General features: G+C 43.6%; 2 protein-coding genes across 6 annotated transcripts in view; one reads left to right on the forward strand and one right to left on the reverse strand.

Annotated features, from left to right (window-relative positions):
• Positions 1–18,641, reverse strand: part of APLP2 (amyloid beta precursor like protein 2) — a 69,490-nt gene that overhangs the window by 37,221 nt on the left and 13,628 nt on the right. The window lies entirely within an intron of this gene.
• LOC118899421 (mitochondrial carrier homolog 2-like) lies at positions 15,907–18,158 on the forward strand. Its single transcript, XM_036861138.1, is given in 2 exon segments — positions 15,907–17,001; positions 17,003–18,158. Coding segments are annotated over 2 exon segments (915 nt in total). The 5' UTR covers positions 15,907–16,644; the 3' UTR covers positions 17,561–18,158.

Raw genomic sequence — 18,641 nt, forward strand, 5'->3', positions numbered from 1 at the left:
AGCGTGAGAGAAGGAAGCACGAACACTTGCTGGATAGCTGGGAGAAAGCTAATCTGGATCTAAAATGTCGCCAAGATCAATCAGGGTTGAAAAACACCTCAATTAAATCCAACGAGGAGAACAGTCAGCAACTTTATTAAGTAGAATAGACTGTCACCCCACTGTGATGAATAATCATCTGTTAAAGTAGAAGACAGATCCTGTGCGTTCACAATAACTGCATATGAAGCTACAGACTGGTGTGAAGTCCTGTCTCCCCCAAAGAAAGAAAAAACATTTAAAGGTATCTGTGGAAAGAAGGTATAGGTAGTACCTTAATGGCGTTTAATTCAAACAGATTAAAAGGTATAAAGAGGTACACGACAAAGGCACTTAATTCTCACACTGAGCTGGAGATGTGCACAAAAATGCCTCTCTACTGGCCATTCTTCTTCTGGGAGCCATATCTAAGGCTTAAGGCTAGAAACTTGGGTTATGATACGGAGGGAAATGGGCACACAGTACACAGGTGGTACATACAGAGACAAAGGCAAGCAAACCCCAGGGATGCTCTGTGCACCAAAACCAGTGTTCCAGCAAATTCCTTCCTTCCTACTCTTCAAAAGCTCAGACAGAAACGAACAAAGAAAATCCAGGAAGACATGATAAATATGTAAGCAAGAAAGCCAAATCTACAGGTTAGAAGGAAAGTATTTCCTAAACCGGCTATAAATGAACTACCACAGTTAAACGTGAAAGATGCTGAGCGATCCTTTCCAAATTCTCTCTACGGACTGGTATATTTTAACATTAAACAGGATGTCAGGGTGGTATCTAATCTTTCGGAAGTACAGGGGCGGGGGAGGGAGGCATTTGCCTCTTTAATTCCAGAAATGAATACAGGTAAGAAACAGCATCAGTCAATTACATGAGCTCACCCAGGCCACAGCCGGGGCACGGTCAGAGCTGTGCAAGCAGTCGCTCGTCACGCTGAAGATGACAGTCCACGTGTGGCTCGCTATGGCTGTTGGCTGAAAGGCCACAGGAGTTCCAAGTGTACGAATGCTCAGTTTATGGGTCAGCCACTGAGGTCAATACATCGGTGGTAAGTGCACTTGATCTCTGTGCAGAGATGGTCAACAGTGCCTTCCCTACGGAGGATCTAAAATACCAGAGGTTAGAGCAGCAGGAAGGGACAGCCTGGCAGCCAGAACGCCTCACATCGGTTACCACCAAGGAGAAGGAGGGCAACTGGAGCCAGTCCAGACAGCTCACAGGCTGCCGTGATTCATTTCTGAGTTCAGGAAGATTAACCCCTGTGGTCATCAGAGACTCTCAAGAAGGTATCATCTGGAATATAAAAAGCCTCTGCGGACCACGTCTAGGGATCAACTAATCAAACATACCCCAACCTTACCTAGGGTGTAACAGGACCGCTTTTTCCTGTAATGTTTGTGCTTCTTTCCTTTGAAAATGCTCGTATTTAATGTGCTCTCCATTTTCTGAGGCACACACTGTGCCTTGACCCATTACATCAACGTATAAATCAATCTGTTTCCTAACCTAACATGTTACAAATGGGATTTCGTTGCCAAGTCAGCACTTCTGATATCCTGTGAACCTGAGATCCTCTACGAAAGAAAATTAACGCCCCACGCGTGGGCACTGCGGCCAGCCCTTGATCTATGCACACTGCAGCATTTTTAAGGCTTTGAGAACAAATTGCATCAACTGCTTTCCTAGCCCAGCACTTCCATTTTACTTAGTAATTCATTCTTAATAAGAAATTCCACTTTATTAATTTGACTCAGCTACCCAAGGATGGAAATTCAACTTGGTAAAAAGTGCTTCTAGTAACTTGGTTGAAAACCTGAAATGGCTTTAAAGCAATAAATAAATAGAAACAAACATAAATCTGAACCTAACTTCAAACAGGGCCTTTCTTTAATCATCACCTCAAGAGAAGCAACTCCTGGGCCCACCTCAGCCCCACCTCCCTTCACAAAGCCTCCCAATCCAAAGCAAACAGTTAATCCATTACTTCCTTCCTCACTAAAGCTACTGCCCCAGATTCCAATTTGGCTCCAGGCTCTGTGAAAGTGCCTGCCATGGAGGGAGTATCCTCCAAAGAGGAGGGCTTTATTCTAATCCTGAGGGTGTCTGTTTCCTGCGACAGGAAGTGCTCCTGTGGTCCATGTACCGCCGAGGAGCAGGGCAGCACAGCTCCAGCTCCCGTTAGAGCACTGAACGTGTAGCACCTACTCACCACCGGCACAGGAGTGACATCAAGACACAGACTCTTGCTCAAAGACCCTCCTTTTTAAATGAAGAAGTCAGTAAAATGACAATCTATTCATGGATGTGAAGATCCTGTATTCATTTCTGTTTGTTTAAGTTCTGAATGGTACTTCATGATTCCTAAATTAAAATGACTTAGGTCTGTGTCCACAAACCTGCACCTAAGATTTACTTAATCAAACAAAGTTTAAAAAATCCATAGTTTCAAGGTTATCGCCCCAATATATTAACTACAAAAGGGAAGACAAATTACTTCACAGTGGAGACGCTGCCGTCAACCTCACCAGCCATAAATTCGTGTAAGAGGACAGATGAGGAAAGACACACCGAGGGACTGTCTCAGACTGGAGGTTATGGAGAAAAAACAGATGCAACGTGGGAGCGCAGACAGGATCCTGGAACAGGAAAAGGACACTGGTGGGAAAACTGGAGCAGTATCTGAATAAGGCCTGTGCATCAGTTAACACTGCTGTACCAATGTCAAGCTCCCAGTTTTGATAACTGCACGAGGGTTATGTCAGATGTTAATATTGAGAGAGGCGCAGTCTAAGGGTACAGGGGAACTCCCTCTAGTATTTTTGCAACTTTTTAAAAACTCTAAAATTAGTTCAAAATAAAACAGTTTTGATCTTTTTAAATCCTGTTCATCGCTTGCCTGAATTTCGACTGTAACTGGACGGTTTCAATCTGCAAAGAGAAGACACGCTCTTTGGCAGGGCGACGAGCAAGTATAATCAGAGCAGGCCCAGTACCTACCTGAAAATCTTAACTATTTATTCTGAACATACCCTAATGTAGTAAAACCCCATGCGTATATATATTACATTTGATTTATCTCCAATGGGAGGACTATTACAATTCTGCCCAGAACCTAACGTATGAGAAACTCCACTTCTGTTACTGTCCAAAGGGTGACTGTAGTTTGAAGTCCCTAGTGCATCTTCCTCAGCAGTACAGCGTGAAGCTTTCAATTTAAAAAAGCTCCAAGGACTTCCCTGGTGGCACAGTGGTTAAGAATCCACCTGCCGATGCAGGGGATACGGGTTTGAGCCCTGGTCCGGGAAGATCCCACATGCCGCGAAGCAACTAAGCCCATGCACCACAACTACTGAGCCTGAGCTCTAGAGCCCATGAGCCACAACTATTGAGTCCATGCACCACAACTACTGAAGCTCGCGTGCTCTAGGGCCCGCATGCTGCATCTACTGAAGGCCGCACGCCTAGAGCCCGTGCTCTGCAACAAGAGAAGCCACCGCGATGAGAAGCCCGCACAGTGCGACGAAGAGTAGCCCCCGCTCGCCGCAACTAGAGAAAGCCCACGCACAGCAACGAAGACCCACTGCAGCCAAAAAAAAAAAAAAAAAGCTCCAAACTTCAAACATTTCAACACACTATTTAATAAAATATCACGATTCTTGTTAAGCATTTTCCAGCTTGAACAGCAAACTGAGAAACCTGTTCTTAAAAGTGACAGTTTACGTTACGCCAACTGAAAATCCTTGGCTTTTTGTTGTTGTTGTTGTTAACATTTGAACTTAATTCTAATTAGAAGCTTGTGAATTAGGGTTAGGCGGAAAAACTCTGAATGTAAAAGGCCATTATTCTTCCAGCCATTATTCTTCCACTGACGTATGCCAGCTGTTAGGTATCATTTTCATAGGCAGTAATTTATACAAATAATCCCTGCTTTTATTAGAGCTGTAAATATTAAAGTATAAATGATGTATCATTTCCAAGACTGAAAATGGTTTAGACTGTCTCCAAGGCTTTTTATAGGAACGTGGTAATTTGTCCATCTGGATTACACTGGGAAGGATCCAAGCACCAAGATTTAAGAGAGGTCTGTCTTTCTGTATGTGTCTCTAAGATGAGAGCTAAGAGTCTTTTATAAAGGAAGTTACTGAAATACATAAAACACTTTCAAGTAAAAAAAAAAAAAAAAGGCAGAACAGTGTTTATGGATCTAAAATTCTCAAGTGAACAAGTTCTTTACAGGCTCCTGTGTTTCTTTCCAATTGCCTGTAATAGGAATTCCACGAAACTGACCTCCTCGGGTACAGAGGTCCCAGGGACGTGGCCCGGCCAGCTGTCACCTTCCGCTCCTTCCACTCCTGACCCTGGAGGAAGTACGCGACGTGACGGAGAAGAGCACAGGCTGTACGAGGTGGACACACCGTGACTGTGTTCCATCCCCACCACTGACAGGCTGTGCCACGTTTGGCAGGTTCCCTAACCTCTCTGGACCTCAGTCTCCTGTCTATAAAATAAGGACAATAGTAACTACACACCACAGTGCTGTTTTGAGGTTTAAATGAGTTTAACACATGTAAAGTGCTTGAAACAGTGCTTGTTACATAGGCGTTCTTCAAGTGTTGGTGGCTATTAGTATCAGGCTTTAAATGTCTTTATCTGTAAAACAGGGCTACTGACATACTATCCCTCTCGGGCCTGTTGTGGGATTAAATTAAGAGAATGCACGTAAGCACTAAGCACAACACCCGACTCAAACGTTAGCATCGCTATCGTCGGCTGGCTCCTGAAGATGTTATTTTCTCTGGCCACGAGAACCAGGGCTTAAGTCATGGGCACACCACGTGACCGGTCATCTTCCCCAGACCCACGAAATGGGGTGAAGGCTGCACATTCCTTCTCTACCTTTGAAATCTGGACACGCCTGAAGAGGCCTGCATTCACACTCCACACTTTATTTTCAGGGAATTCAGTCACCAAATGTTTATATGACAATTTAATACTGCCTTACCATTTAAAAGAAAATCACTGGGGGGGTTGCTGGCTTCCTAGTTCTGGTCCAGCTTCCGGCCAAATGGAAGTGAGGTCAAAATGAACCTGTGCTTTCTACAGAGACACTGCTGTGATCACGAGGGCACTACGTTATTTCTCTAAATCTGTTTTCTTGAGGGATAGTCCCTTGACTTACAGGCTAAGTAGCCTCACGGAGGTTATTTAGTTTCTCTCCTGACCCCAGTTTTCACTTTTGGGCAACATAAATATGGCGTTACCCAAATGTTAGGTATTACAATAAATGACACCCACAATATTAGCTCTGGCTCACACTACGGCAGACCGAAGTCTACTTTCCTACAGCTCCTGATGCATAAGAAACATGGCTTGCAAACAAAGACAGCTTCTTCACTGAATACAAATCTGCACGATTCCAAACAAAAGCAGTAATATCTCACGCTTTGAAGGCTGCTACCTGCAGAGGTCAGAAAGCCAGGAGGATGGAGTATGAATATTAACATCAGAGGATCTCCATGGTGTGAACCTGGTCTTCCCCTTGGCACTCATTGGCCAGTATTACTCAGGCAGCAACCAAGAGCCTGCTAAATAAACAGCCTAGACAGGGTTGGCGGGAGGTGTGTAGGCATGTTTCCTAAACCTTAAAAGGCTGAAATGATTTCAAGTAACAAACACCCAGAAGTACAGATGATTAAATATTAGTCATTAAATATGTTCATTCTAAGTCATTCTTATTGATTCACAGATGACAGAAATACTACAAATGACGGAGAGTTTTCTGTTGAATATCCAAGCACAAACCTGGCAATATTCTCAGAAGTTATAAGCTTACTTCTGGCTGACTTGATGCTCTATAATATTTTGTTTATTTTAAAGGCATTAAGTCAGTCATTAAAAATTAGGTAATTTGGGGGCATATTTCAAATATTTCATGCACTTGAAACAATAAATCACACCTCTTTTTAAAAAATTCTATTCTTCAGATAGAAATATTTCACTAAAATAAACACTCAACTTAGTGATTTTTACCAAGGTTAAGTTGGGAAACTATCTAACATGTCAGCTTTGGCTGAAATGCTCTGACTTCAAGGTGTTACAAGCACAAACATCAACAGCCAATGTCAGACATCTGAACTGATTTCACTGGATCTTTTTTCCTTTAATACACTATCTGGGAAAAGATAAGAAGAAGTGACTGTCCTGAATTCTAAGGTTCTCTTCTTTTTTACCTTTGCTTTAAAATGTTTTTCATAGGATGGCAGCAGTAATAAATGGGTAGTCTGTTTTTTTAAAATGCTCCTTCCATAATATTAAGAGCTGACAAATTTATCTATCTAAAATGTTTTTCTTAGCTTTTACTATTCCATGAAAACCAAAGAGTTAGCACTTTATTTCTAAGGTTCTGTGACGCTGAATGGCAAGAAAGAGCAGAAATTCCTCCGTGAATAACCCATATCTTTCTTTCTTTATAAATAGAAAATAAGACAATTTGGCAGGATGACATTCACAGGGCAGGGAGAGGAAATGCACATTTAAAAATACAAAATCGGCAATTTCCATATGCTATTCTGCTAAACATTTCACTGTTTACTAGGTCAAGCAATATTCACACACCAATCTTGATGTAACAAATCACTTTGACTTCTAATGTCCATCAAAACAGCTATGAAAATAACACAAATATGAAAGAGCTCCACCCTCTCCAAGTTCAAATCAAGTCAGAAAGGCATCTTTGCCATGATTTATGCAGCATTTAAATGTAAAAGTAAATACTGTGTTATCAGCTCACACCAGATCTGCCTGCAGACAATAATTCTTCCTGTCTGGGACCCATGCCCATGCACATTATTGTAATTATCAGCAATTTAAAAAAATAAAGCAATAAAGCGAGTATGAGCTGCTCGTCCGCATGCTTACTGCTTGCTGTCTCTGCCATTAATTAGCCTTCCTGGGCACCAGCCACCTAACTACTAAATAAATGCATAAAGGAGAGCAGGAAAAGCTACGCCCAAGTAAAAAGAATAAATAAAAAGGATGTAAACATGTGTGTGAACGCCCCCCAGAGGGGAAAGCCCAGGAGCACTTCTGTCCCACTGGTCAGGTGGGCTCCTGGGGAGCTATGTCCACCCTGCCTTCCGAGACCCACTCCGACCACAGCATTCTGAATCATCTCAAGGCAGAACATATCACTCACTCTCGTGTTCCAAGAGATTCCAACTCTTGACGACCCCTGCTTCCTCCCCGCTCTCTCCATCAACCCATCTGGCGATGGGCACCACCCTCCTGGGCACAAGCCAGGGTCTCTCCTGCCTCAAGGCTCTCCACCTCGATCTCTGCCCCTGCTCTTCCCTGAGCCGTCACGTCTCCCCTTTCAGGACCCAGTTCGAATGTGCATCTCTGGGGGCCCTTCCCAAGGACAGGCCCCACCCTGCCGGTGTTTTGTTTTCCCCTCCAGCAACAGGAAACCACCTGCTCATTCACCTGCACTGCCCATATCCCTCCAACAGGATGCAGGTTAGCAGGGGGTGGGGCTGTGTTTGGCGGGGGGGGGGGGGCATCCGGGTTTTCTAACCTCGGCACCTGGAAACAGCACCAACTACCTAGTAGGTAATCATTCACACCCAAGGAGGTGACTGTCTGACTCTGAAGGCTGTGCTCTTGTTTTCCCTCCAACACATTTAGTTAAACTAGTAAGAATTAAGCAGATACCACTCAGCAGCAATTTCTAAATGATTAACACTGTGCTAGCCTTCACGTAAGTACATCTGTAATGAATGACAAGTAAAATGAAAACAACTCAGGCAGCATGGCAAGTTTCCATTTTTTATCTTTTGCCACTTGAGTCCACGTGCCCAGCCTGAAAAGCCACCCACCACCAGGTTCCTAGCGGAGTCCTCCACCCCAAGGCGGCCCTTCCAGCCTTTTCTCCCACTATTTATGCCTCAACATTTCTAAATGACAAGCTTTACTTCCATATCTTTTCAGTCCGGACATCATCGATCGACTTCCTATTCAAAAGGATTGAACTCTTAAACCACCAGACCCTATGTTCACCCACCTTCTTCCCCTTGCTCTGCTGGTCGAATCAATACTCCTATTTACATGATTATGACATAAAAAGGTACTACGGGGGTTCTCTGGTGGCGCAGTGGTTGAGAATCTGCCTGCCAATGCAGGGGACACGGGTTCGAGCCCTGGTCTGGGAAGATCCCATATGCCGCGGAGCAACTGGGCCGGTGAGCCACAACTACTGAGCCTGCGCGTCTGGAGCCTGTGCTCCGCAACAAGAGAGGCCGCGATAGTGAGAGGCCCCCGCTTGCCGCAACTGCAGAAAGCCCTCATACAGAAACGAAGACCCAACACAGTAATCAATCAATCAATCAATAAAAATTTTTTTAAAAAGGTACTACGGTTCCAGCTCCTTCCTTAGGCATCTGTTTTCCCCCCTCGGCCTCTGCAAGGCCCTCTCTTCCTTTACCTGCCTGTACTGACCGCTGGCACTCAGCCTGCCAGGAAGATCTGCAGAGAAGACTGGATGGCTCTGATCCCTTTGCTTGAAGACAAGGCACCGTCCTCCTGCTTCAACTGCGCTGACGACTCTCCAGGCCTGAGCACAGCTGCCACTCCTGGGACTGATCACAACCGTCCTGAAAACCCCTTCCCCCTTTTCTCCTGTTCCCAACTCAGTACTCTGCTCCTTCTTGACTTACCGCCTGCGTCAGTGGCTCACCGCTTCCCACAGCCTCCCGAAAACTTTCACACGTGAAACTTTTTATCTTACGCACACACTTTACTGGCAATTTGGACAAGCACTAAATTGTAACCTGGACACAATTTTCCCTCAGAGTTTAAGATACGGAGCTAGGGCCTTCTAGCTTCCGGCACTGCTGCTGGTACATCTAAAGCCAATTTGATCCCTCGTTCTTTATGCAGGTCTGGTTTTTTCCTACATGGAAGTAAAATCTTACCAATCTTCGGTATCCTGAGATTCAATTCTAATAGGCCTGGGTCTGAGTTTTTGTCATTCACTTGCCTGAGCACTCAGTGGGCCACATCAATGTGGAAACACTCAGTCCTGGGTTTCCTCTCTCCTCTTTCTGAAATTCTTACCAGCCGCATCTTACCTCCTATAATGATCTTCTTCCTTTCTTACCTCTTCCAGATTCTTTCTGTTCCCTTTCAGAACGATTTCTAACCAGATTTTTAAATGTCTGGTATCACATTTCTAACCACCAAGAACTCTTCCTTGTTCTCAGAAAGCCTTTTTTTTTATCGCAAACTATTGTTTCACAGAGGAAACCCCCTCTCCTCTCTGAGGTAAATATCAAGAGCCTACTGAAGTTACCTGCCTGTTCCCTGCACGGTCTTTAAGCTGCTGTTCCCGCATCTGTTTTGTTCTTGTTCAAGGTGTTCCTGAAGTGGCTGGAGACCCTAAGTCATCTAACTCAGTGTTGAGGAAAGGGACCCTGCTGGTCATGGACAGACGTTGCCCAGAGAAGAATCCTTCAGCTCCCTGACTGGGGCCCCCGAGCCTGGCTGCTGCGGGTCTGGGGGGCCTAGGAAGGGAGCCTTTCCCCTCTCAGTGCCTCCTGTTCTGCTGCGCCTGGCGCCCCGAGGAACCTGAAGTCTTCTCCTGAGGTGCGGCGAGGTGGGGTGAGGTGCGGTATTCAGGGCCCGATTACTCATGTTTAGCTTCAACCCCTCCCTGCCGTTAGCCTCACCCTGATGCTTCCCATCCCTCATTCAAGGTCTGCTCTGCAGATCAGCTTGCTTTTACCTGGTGTCCCTGCATTTAGGTTCCAGCTTTTCTGGTCTGCTGGCTCGGTCACTAGGTCCATCGTCAAGTCTGCATGGACATCTTTTCTTCTCTCCTGTTCTCTGTCCTTGTTGGTCTGTTCACTCTCTCACCAGGACAGAGTTAGAGCTAGAACCCTCCACCTGCACCCTCCACCCTCCATCTCTCTCTTTTTTTAAAAAATATTTATTTGGCTGCGCCGGGTCTTAGTTGCAGCATGCAAACTCTTCGTTGCAGCATGTGGGATCTAGTTCCCCGACCAGGGATCGAACCTGGGCCCCCTGCGTTGGGAGCGCGGAGTCCTGGCCACTGAACCGTCATGGAAGTCCCTCCGCCTGCATCTCTTTTTTTTTTTTTTTTTTTTTTTAACAGTCTGTTTGCGGTCTTTTGCTTCTTTTTTTTTTTTTAAAGATTTATTTATTGATTGATTGCTATGTTGGGTCTTCGTTTCTGTGCTAGGGCTTTCTCTAGTTGCGGCAAGCGGGGGCCACTCTTCATCACGGTGCGCAGGCCTCTCACTATCGTGGCCTCTCTTGTTGTGGAGCACAGGCTCCAGACGCGCAGGCTCAGTAATTGTGGCTCACGGGCCTAGTTGCTCCGCGGCATGTGTGATCTTTCCAGACCAGGGCTCGAACCCGTGTCCCCTGAATTGGCAGGCAGATTCTCAGCCACTGCGCCACCAGGGAAGCCCCGCCTGCATCTCTTGAGGTGCAACAATTCAAAAGCCACTAACTATGAATATATTTGAAAACTAGAGATGAGAAGTATTAATAAAATTGAGAGCTTCTATCTTGATTATTTAAACATAATGCCTTTAAGAAAATAAAACTCTGATCCTTTCCTCAGATTATTTCATTTGATCATTTTACAGTTATGTTACAGTCAATATGCTAGTCACTGGGTGTTATGAGCTGAACTGTGCCCCCCTTAAATTCATACGTTGAAGTCCTAACCCCATCACCTCCAAATGCGACCTTATTTAGAAATAAGTTTGTTGCAGATATCAGTAATTAAGATCAGGTCACACTGGAGTGGGGTGGCCCCTAATCCCACCTGAATGGCACCCCTATAAAAGGAGGAAAAATGTGAAGAGACAACACACACACACAGGGAGAATGCCACGTGAAGATGGGAGTTATGCTGCCCAAAGCCAAGAACTATCAGAAGCCGAGAGAAGCTTGGGACAGATTCCCCCCTCAGACCTTCAGAGGGAGCGTGACCCAGCAGCACGTTGATCTTAAACTTCCAGCCTCCAGGAACAGCGAGACAATAAATTTCAACTGCTTAAGCCACGCAGTCTGTGGTACTTTGCCACGGCCAGCCTAGCAAATGAATACGCTGGCTAAGCGAGTAAGACTCAGTCTAAGTATTTGGGGAGCTCACCGTCTTGGAGACAGGATCCAGACCCAGGGAAGCCCAGGCCTATAGTGTAACACTTACATTATGCACAAGAGGTAAGGAAGTGGAGACGGCGCCGTCATCTGAGAAGCGCTGCGGCAGGGGTAGGCGCGGGGCTGCAGGGAGTGGACGGCTAAGTCTCCAGAACCCCTTCCCCAAGGAAACTGGGCCGGGGCTCTCCTCCAGCGCCAGCACCACAACGACCCTGCTGGGCATATTTTAGAAGGTGGGAGGGTGTGATGTGGCAAGATCAGGTGGAGACAAGGGGGCCACTTAGGAAGCCTCTGCATTCATCCAGGAGATTATACATGTTGAAATGATAGTATCTCAGATATACAGAGTTAAATAGACTATATTGTTAAAGCTCATTTCACCTATTTTTGCTTTTTAAAAAAAATGTCAACTAGAAAAAGTTACATTTCATATGTGGCTCGCCTTTATTTCTACTGGACAGTGCTGTGTTAAGTGTTCAGCTAACACTGTGCTAGGGGAAGACACGACCGGAACGACTTTTTTTCATTTACCTGTAGATTCTGTTTAACTGCAGTTTCCTTTCTTCCGTTATGAAGGCTAGCAAGAGTTTCTGGCATTTACAAGAATGGGGTCCTTGGATGGCTAAATGGGTAAGAGCCACAAAGCTTCTCTAAAGAGGCCAGGCTTGTGCAAAAGAGACAAGTGGTTACAAGTAAAATAACGAACGGGAATTAGACAGGAAAAAGGACCCTGAGACACTTCTTCTTAAAAAGGATTTGGTATGGGTTATGTAAGTGGGTAAAGCAGTGCCAAGAGCCCAAATTCTTATTTTATCCAACTGCTGGAGGGTGGGGGAGGATGGCAACCCGCCTCCATCCCCCAACTCTTTAGATCCTACAGATAGTAAAAGAGGCCTGATTGAGACATTAACAAACAGACAAAACAGAGAAACAAAAACAAAAAGACACTCTCTCAGGCTTCTGACAACCACAGAACAAAACCCAAAGGTCTTCCAAAGACCAAAAAAAAAAAAGGCCAGAACAGATACAGTATATATGATATGGTACTCACATCACACAGGAATTTGAGTCAATACACATTTGCAAGGGCCTTATTAGAGCAGGCTCCAGAGACAACAAATTGAAGAGTCACAAGTTCTCACCCACATGGAGGCTCGGGCTGGTAAGGGAGACATCACGTAAACAGAATAATCCTAATATAAAAGGAAAGATTCCCAAACTCTATAGTAGTAGTAGTAGTCTTACAAAGTCATCAGAACTAGTTCACCTTGAAGCCTTCAAAAACTGGCAGGCCAAGCAGCTATTTAAGTATAATACTATCCAGTAACTTAGCACCCAAGCCAAATTTGGGCAATCCGTGGTGGCCTATTAGAATGATTCTCCTTCACCTTCCTTGGGAACAGCTATTAAGTAGCTCAATGGAAGAATTTTTGCAACTCACTTCTAACGCCTGATGCCAGGATGAAAACAAGTGTTCATATTAGGTTAAAGTGAATTCTTTGGCCCTATGGAAAAAACGGGTTTCAAGTATTTCCAAACGTACATAAGACTAATAGTAACCCTCACGTAACATCACAAAAGCCACACCTTAGTCTCAGTAATATTTAACATGATAATATTTTACTTGGCCAACAATGAACCCTACCTATGCTGGTATAAAATGATGTAATCGAGGTCCTATATTCGTACAGGACACATTACCTCTCTGATCACTTGTCTCTGTTTTCTTCCAAACATTTTCTCCCATAAAACTCCAAAATGTTCCAAATACTGATGTGATATCCAAAAGAAATTTATCTTCACAAATTACCAAGTAAAAAGGATGCTAGAAGTGGTACAGCTATAACATTACCTTCTTAATGTTTACTGAAACAAACATCATTACCTCAAATCGACTCGGAGTCTATGTTCTATTTTATTTTCTATAGCTTTTCAGAGATAGGCATAGATGTTGCTCGCCTAATATCAGATCACCATGGGGATATTTTAGTGAGGATTCAATCGTCCAGTAGGGACTGGTGCTGGATTTATAATCTGCCTTAACTCCCACCATCCTGTGACAAATTTGCTTCTTCACTCATCACACACCCACACACACATAATGGCTCAGCTTGGCTGGGAGCTTATCAGCTTTGAGTCTGTGCTTTGTATTTAATCTTTCAAAATCAATACTTAAAACATTTTAATCTGATTTTAATCTGTCCTACTATTTCCATTGTTTAAAAACAACACTAACCAACACTCAGTCTCAATGACTTGTATCAATTCACAAGATTAATCTTTCAAAACAACAGCCCAGCAGGATATTTTATTAATGTAGATCCTGAGGCAGCTAATCAAGCCTCAAGTAATCATTTTTCTTAAAGAGTTGCTATGAGAAAGAGACAGAGAGAGAGAGAGACACACGGAGGGGGAGGGAGAGAGAGGGGGACAGAGAGGGAAGAAAAAAAGAGTTGCTGTAAGGAAAAACATTCATACAGCATTAAGAAGAAATCCTCTTCAAAAGGGGGGCGGGGGAGGGCAGAGTCCAACCAGCCAATCAGCGAAGATTCTGCTATGAAATGTGGTTTGCAATTCACTTGAAAATGAGTAATAAATCGTTATTGCAAGAGGTGATTTCAAGCCAACTTTATCCTCTTTTCAACAAGCGTTGAAAACTCTGTGCCTCTAGATGACAGAGAACAGACAGGGGTATAAGACAAAATGACAACCCACACTCAGCCTCCCTTGGGGAGACTAGAGTCTCTGACAAATAAAGGGGGCCTGCTGCTGCCACATCCAAAAAAATAAAAATAAAGGAAACAAGTGTTGGCCAAGATGTGCGGAAATTGGAACCCTTGCCACTGATGGTGGGAATGTAAAATGCTGCAGCCCCTGTGGAAAAGAGGTTGGCAGTTCTCAAAAAGTTAAACGCAGAATTACCATATGATCCAGCAATTACACTTTCCAGTACATACCCAAAAGAACTGAAAGCAGGAACTTAATGGCTGACAATGTAAAAATACCTGGAAGTAAACCCTATGAGTAGGTTCTTTAAAAAAGATAAGCTAGATTAAAATAATATATTTTTAAAAGACTGGAGAAGTGTTGACTATCATTTTTCCAAACACCTAAAATGCTTTTGTTTATCATCTTAGGATGATAAACAAAAGAAGCCAAAAAGTTGGCTTGGCCAAAAAGTTCCTTGGGTGTTTAAGTAAAAAGAAGACATTTTTCATTTCACCAAGAACTTTACTGAAAAACATATTCACCGTTTTTTTAAAATTTATTTATTTTTGTCTGCATTGGGTCTTCGTTGCTGCACGGGCTTTTCTCTAGTTGCGGTGAGCGGGGGCTACTCTTCGTTGCAGTGCGTGGGCTTCTCATTGTGGTGGCTTCTCTTGTTGCAGAGCATGGGCTCTAGGCACGTGGGCTTCAGTTGTTGTGGCACATGGGCTTCAGTGTTTGCAGCACGTGGGCTCAGTAGTTGTGGCACACGGGCTTAGTTGCTCCACGGCATATATTCACCGTTTTATTCCACTACCTTCTGCCATTTTTCAGGCAACTTCCTAATTTCATCTTCCCAAAACTTTTAATCTTTTTTTGGTGAATTTTATTTTATTTTTTTATACAGCAGGTTATTAGTTATCTATTTTATACATTAGTGTATATATGTCCATCCCAATCTCCCAATTCATCACACCACCACCACCGGCCCCCCCCAACCCCAACTTTCCCCCCTTGGTGTCCATACGCCAAAACGTTTTATCTTTTTGAGCAAAGAACTGTCCCAGGTGCCTTTTAGTCTTCCAGGGAATTGAAATTTTTTCCATTAAGAGAATTTTGTAAAGACTGAAATAAATGGAAATCCAAAGGTGCAATGTCCAGTGAATACAGCAGATGAATCAGAACTTCCCAGCCAAGCTGTAATAGTTTTTGCCTGGTCATCAAAGAAACACGCAGTCTTGCGTTATCCTGACGAAAGATTATGCGTTTTCTGTTGACTAATTCCAGATGCTTTTGGTCGAGTGCTACTTTCAGTTGGTCTAACTGGGAGCAGTACTTGTTGGAATGAATCGTTTGGTTTTCCGGAAGGAGCTCATAATAGAGGACTCCCTTCCAATCCCACCATATACACAACATCACTTTCTTTGGATGAAGACCGGCCTTTGGTGTGGTTGGTGGTGGTTCATTTCACTTGCCCCACGATCTCTTCTGTTCCACGTTATTGTACAGTATCCACTTTTCATCGCCCGTCACAATTTGTTTTAAAAACGGAACATTTTCATTATGTTTAAGTAGAGAATCGTATGCGGAAATACTGTCAAGAGGTTTTTTTCTCTTAACTTACGTGGAACCCAAACATCAAAGCGATGAACATAACCAAGCTGGTGCAAATGATTTTCAACACTTGATTTGGATATTTTGAGTATGTCCGCTATCTCCCAAGTGGCATAACACTGATTGTTCTCAATTAATGTCTCTATTTGATCACTATCAACTTCAACTGGTCTACCCGACCGTGGAGCATGGTCCAGCAAGAAATCTCCAGCACAAAACTTCGCAAACCACTTTTGACACGTTCGATCAGTCAAAGCACCTTCTCCATACACTGCACAAATCTTTTTGTGCATTTCAGTTGTTTTTACTTTTCTTGAAATAATAAAGCATAATATGCTGAAAATGTTGCTTTTTTTCCTTCCATCTTCAATATTAAAATGGCTACACAAAACTTCACCAATTTTGATAGTTTTTAAAAAATGCATACTGATATGACAGCTATCACAATACACTCTAACAAAACTGTTTCAAATGAAGTTAAAGACAACTAAGCGCTACTAGAGACATCTTACGGAAAAAACCAAATGAACTTTTTGGCCAACCCAATATATGTTGCCCTCAGCTGTGTGCTATGTGTTCTGTGCAGTGCCCTGCATACAGCAATTTAATAAATGTCTGCTAATAATCATGACCATGAAGAACTCCAAATGAACCAGTTACCAGGAAAAGTCTTCAACTCTGGAACAAGTTATATCCAAAGGTTCTTTTAAATGTCAATCTGAGATACAGCTAGAAGGATAAAAAAGAGATATCTACTGCATACTGTTTGCATTAAAGAAAAATTAGAAATGTAAATTATAAAGAAACAAATAAATGACAGAATTAGAAGACTCTTGTTTTTACATAAAATCCTGAAAAGACGGGCAACTTCAAAGATATGCATGTTATTTTGGGGGCGGGGGGGGGCAGTTCTGTCACTAGAAAGCTAATAATTTATACAAATCTCAACTATTTCCAGTGTTTTAGGAAAAAATTATCCTTAAAAACTTAATTCTAGGCGCACCGCGGGCGGGCCAGTGAAGCCAGCGGCCCTGGCACGTGATCCAGGACCGGCTTGGTCACTTGGTGGCTCCATCTGTCTGTCCGTCCGCGGGTGCCATCATGGCGGACGCGGCCAGTCAGGTGCTCCCGGGCTCCGGTCTCACCATCCTGTCCCAGCCGCTCACGTACGTGAAGGTGCTCATCCAGGGGGGATATGAGCCTCTTCCTCCAACAACAGGACGAAATATTTTTGGGCAGCAATTTTGTCAGCTTCCTGGCCTCTCTTGTTATGCTCAGCACGTTGCGAGCATCAATGGGAAGTATGGATTGTTCACAGGCTTAACTCCAAGACTGTGTTCAGGGGTCCTTGGATCTGTGGTCCATGGTAAAGTTTTACCACATTACCAGGAGTGTGACAAGGCTGAGGAGTCAGGATCTGGAAATGTACAGAAAGAAGTTTCATCTTCCTTTGACCGAGTTAGTTACCAAGGAGACAACTCGAGAGGCGATGGCTCATTCTGCTGCTACTCTCATCATACATCCCTTCCACGTGATCACTCTGAGATATATGGTACAATTCATTGGCAGAGAATCCAAGTACTGTGGACTTTGTGACTTCCTAGCAACTATCCATCGGGAAGAAGTCATCCTAGGATTTTTTGCGGGTCTTATTCCTCGCCTCCTAGGTGACAGTATTTCTTTGTGGCTCTGTAACTCACTGGCCTACCTCGTCAATACTTATGCACTGGACAGTGGGGTTTCCACCATGAATGAAATGAAGAGTTCTTCCCAAGCTGTCACAGGATTTTTTGCCAGTATGTTGACGTATCTCTTTGTGCTTGTCTCTAATCTTACGGCTGTCAACAACCGTGGGCTTGCTGGTGGATGCCCTCCCTACTCCCCAGTATATTCTTCTTGGATAGATTGCTGGTGCCTGCTACAAAAAGGGGGAAATATGAGCCGAGGAAATAGCTTGTTTTCCCAGAAGGTCCCCTTTGGGAAGACTTATTGTTGTGACCTAAGAATGTTAATTTGAAGATGTGGGGCGGGGAAAGTGACATTTCTATAGTCCCAGATGCACAGAATTATGGGAGAGAATGTTGATTTCTATACAGTGTGGCGTGCTTTTTAAATAATCATTTAATCTTGGGAAAATGGAAAAAAAAAACACTTAATTCTATCATTTTATAAATATTCCTTAGTTCTTTCTACATAACTGAGCCCACTGTGCGTTCACCTAAGTTCAAAGACTCTAGATCTAGAAAGCACCAAATAAGCACCAACTTCATCAAACATTGTGCTACTCAACAATAAAATAAGGGCAAAACACAATAAAATATTCAAATTATGGTTCCAATACTGCTGCAAACATTCAACCACTGGCTGGCAGGCAGCATTCTCATGCAATAACTCAAAATATTTGTGCATCGGCTTAAGTACTCCAAATTCAGAGTATGGAAGGCAACTAAAAGTGGTGGCTATTGCATATTTAAAAATGCAGGGAATTCAAATGCCCCAAACCATGAAGGGTGATTCAATTAAAAGTGATGCTGTTGGGCTTCCCTGGTGGCGCAGTGGTTAAGAATCCACTTGCCAATGCAGGGGACACGGGTCCCGGAAGATCCCACATGCCGCGGAGCAGCTGGGCCCGTGAGCCACAATTACTGAGCCTGCGCGTCTGGAGCCTGTGCTCCGCAACAAGAGAGGCCGCGATAGTGAGAGGCCCGCGCACCGTGATGAAGAGTGGCCCCCATCTGCCACAACTGGAGAAAGCCCTCGCACAGAAACAAAGACCCAACACAGCCAAAAATAAATAAATAAATAAAATTTAAAAAAAAAAAAGTGATGCTGTAAAATATTTTAACGGCTTGGAAAGTTATTCAATATGTCAAAAGGCAGGAAAACAGCTTATAAACATATAAGGGAGAATCCATTCTTTCAAAAAACAAAGATGTCCAGAACACAGACTGGGAAAATTTTAAAGTTACTTACCTGGATGGTAAATTACTGTTAATTTCTTTCTGTTTTTTTGTTTTGCTTTTTGTTTGTTTTTAGCTTTACCTGTGTTTTCTAGATTTTTCACAATGACCATATATTTTTTCTTTAACACAGGATAC

The sequence above is a fragment of the Balaenoptera musculus genome, chromosome 8 (genome assembly GCF_009873245.2).
Source record: "Balaenoptera musculus isolate JJ_BM4_2016_0621 chromosome 8, mBalMus1.pri.v3, whole genome shotgun sequence".
Lineage (NCBI taxonomy): Eukaryota > Metazoa > Chordata > Mammalia > Artiodactyla > Balaenopteridae > Balaenoptera > Balaenoptera musculus.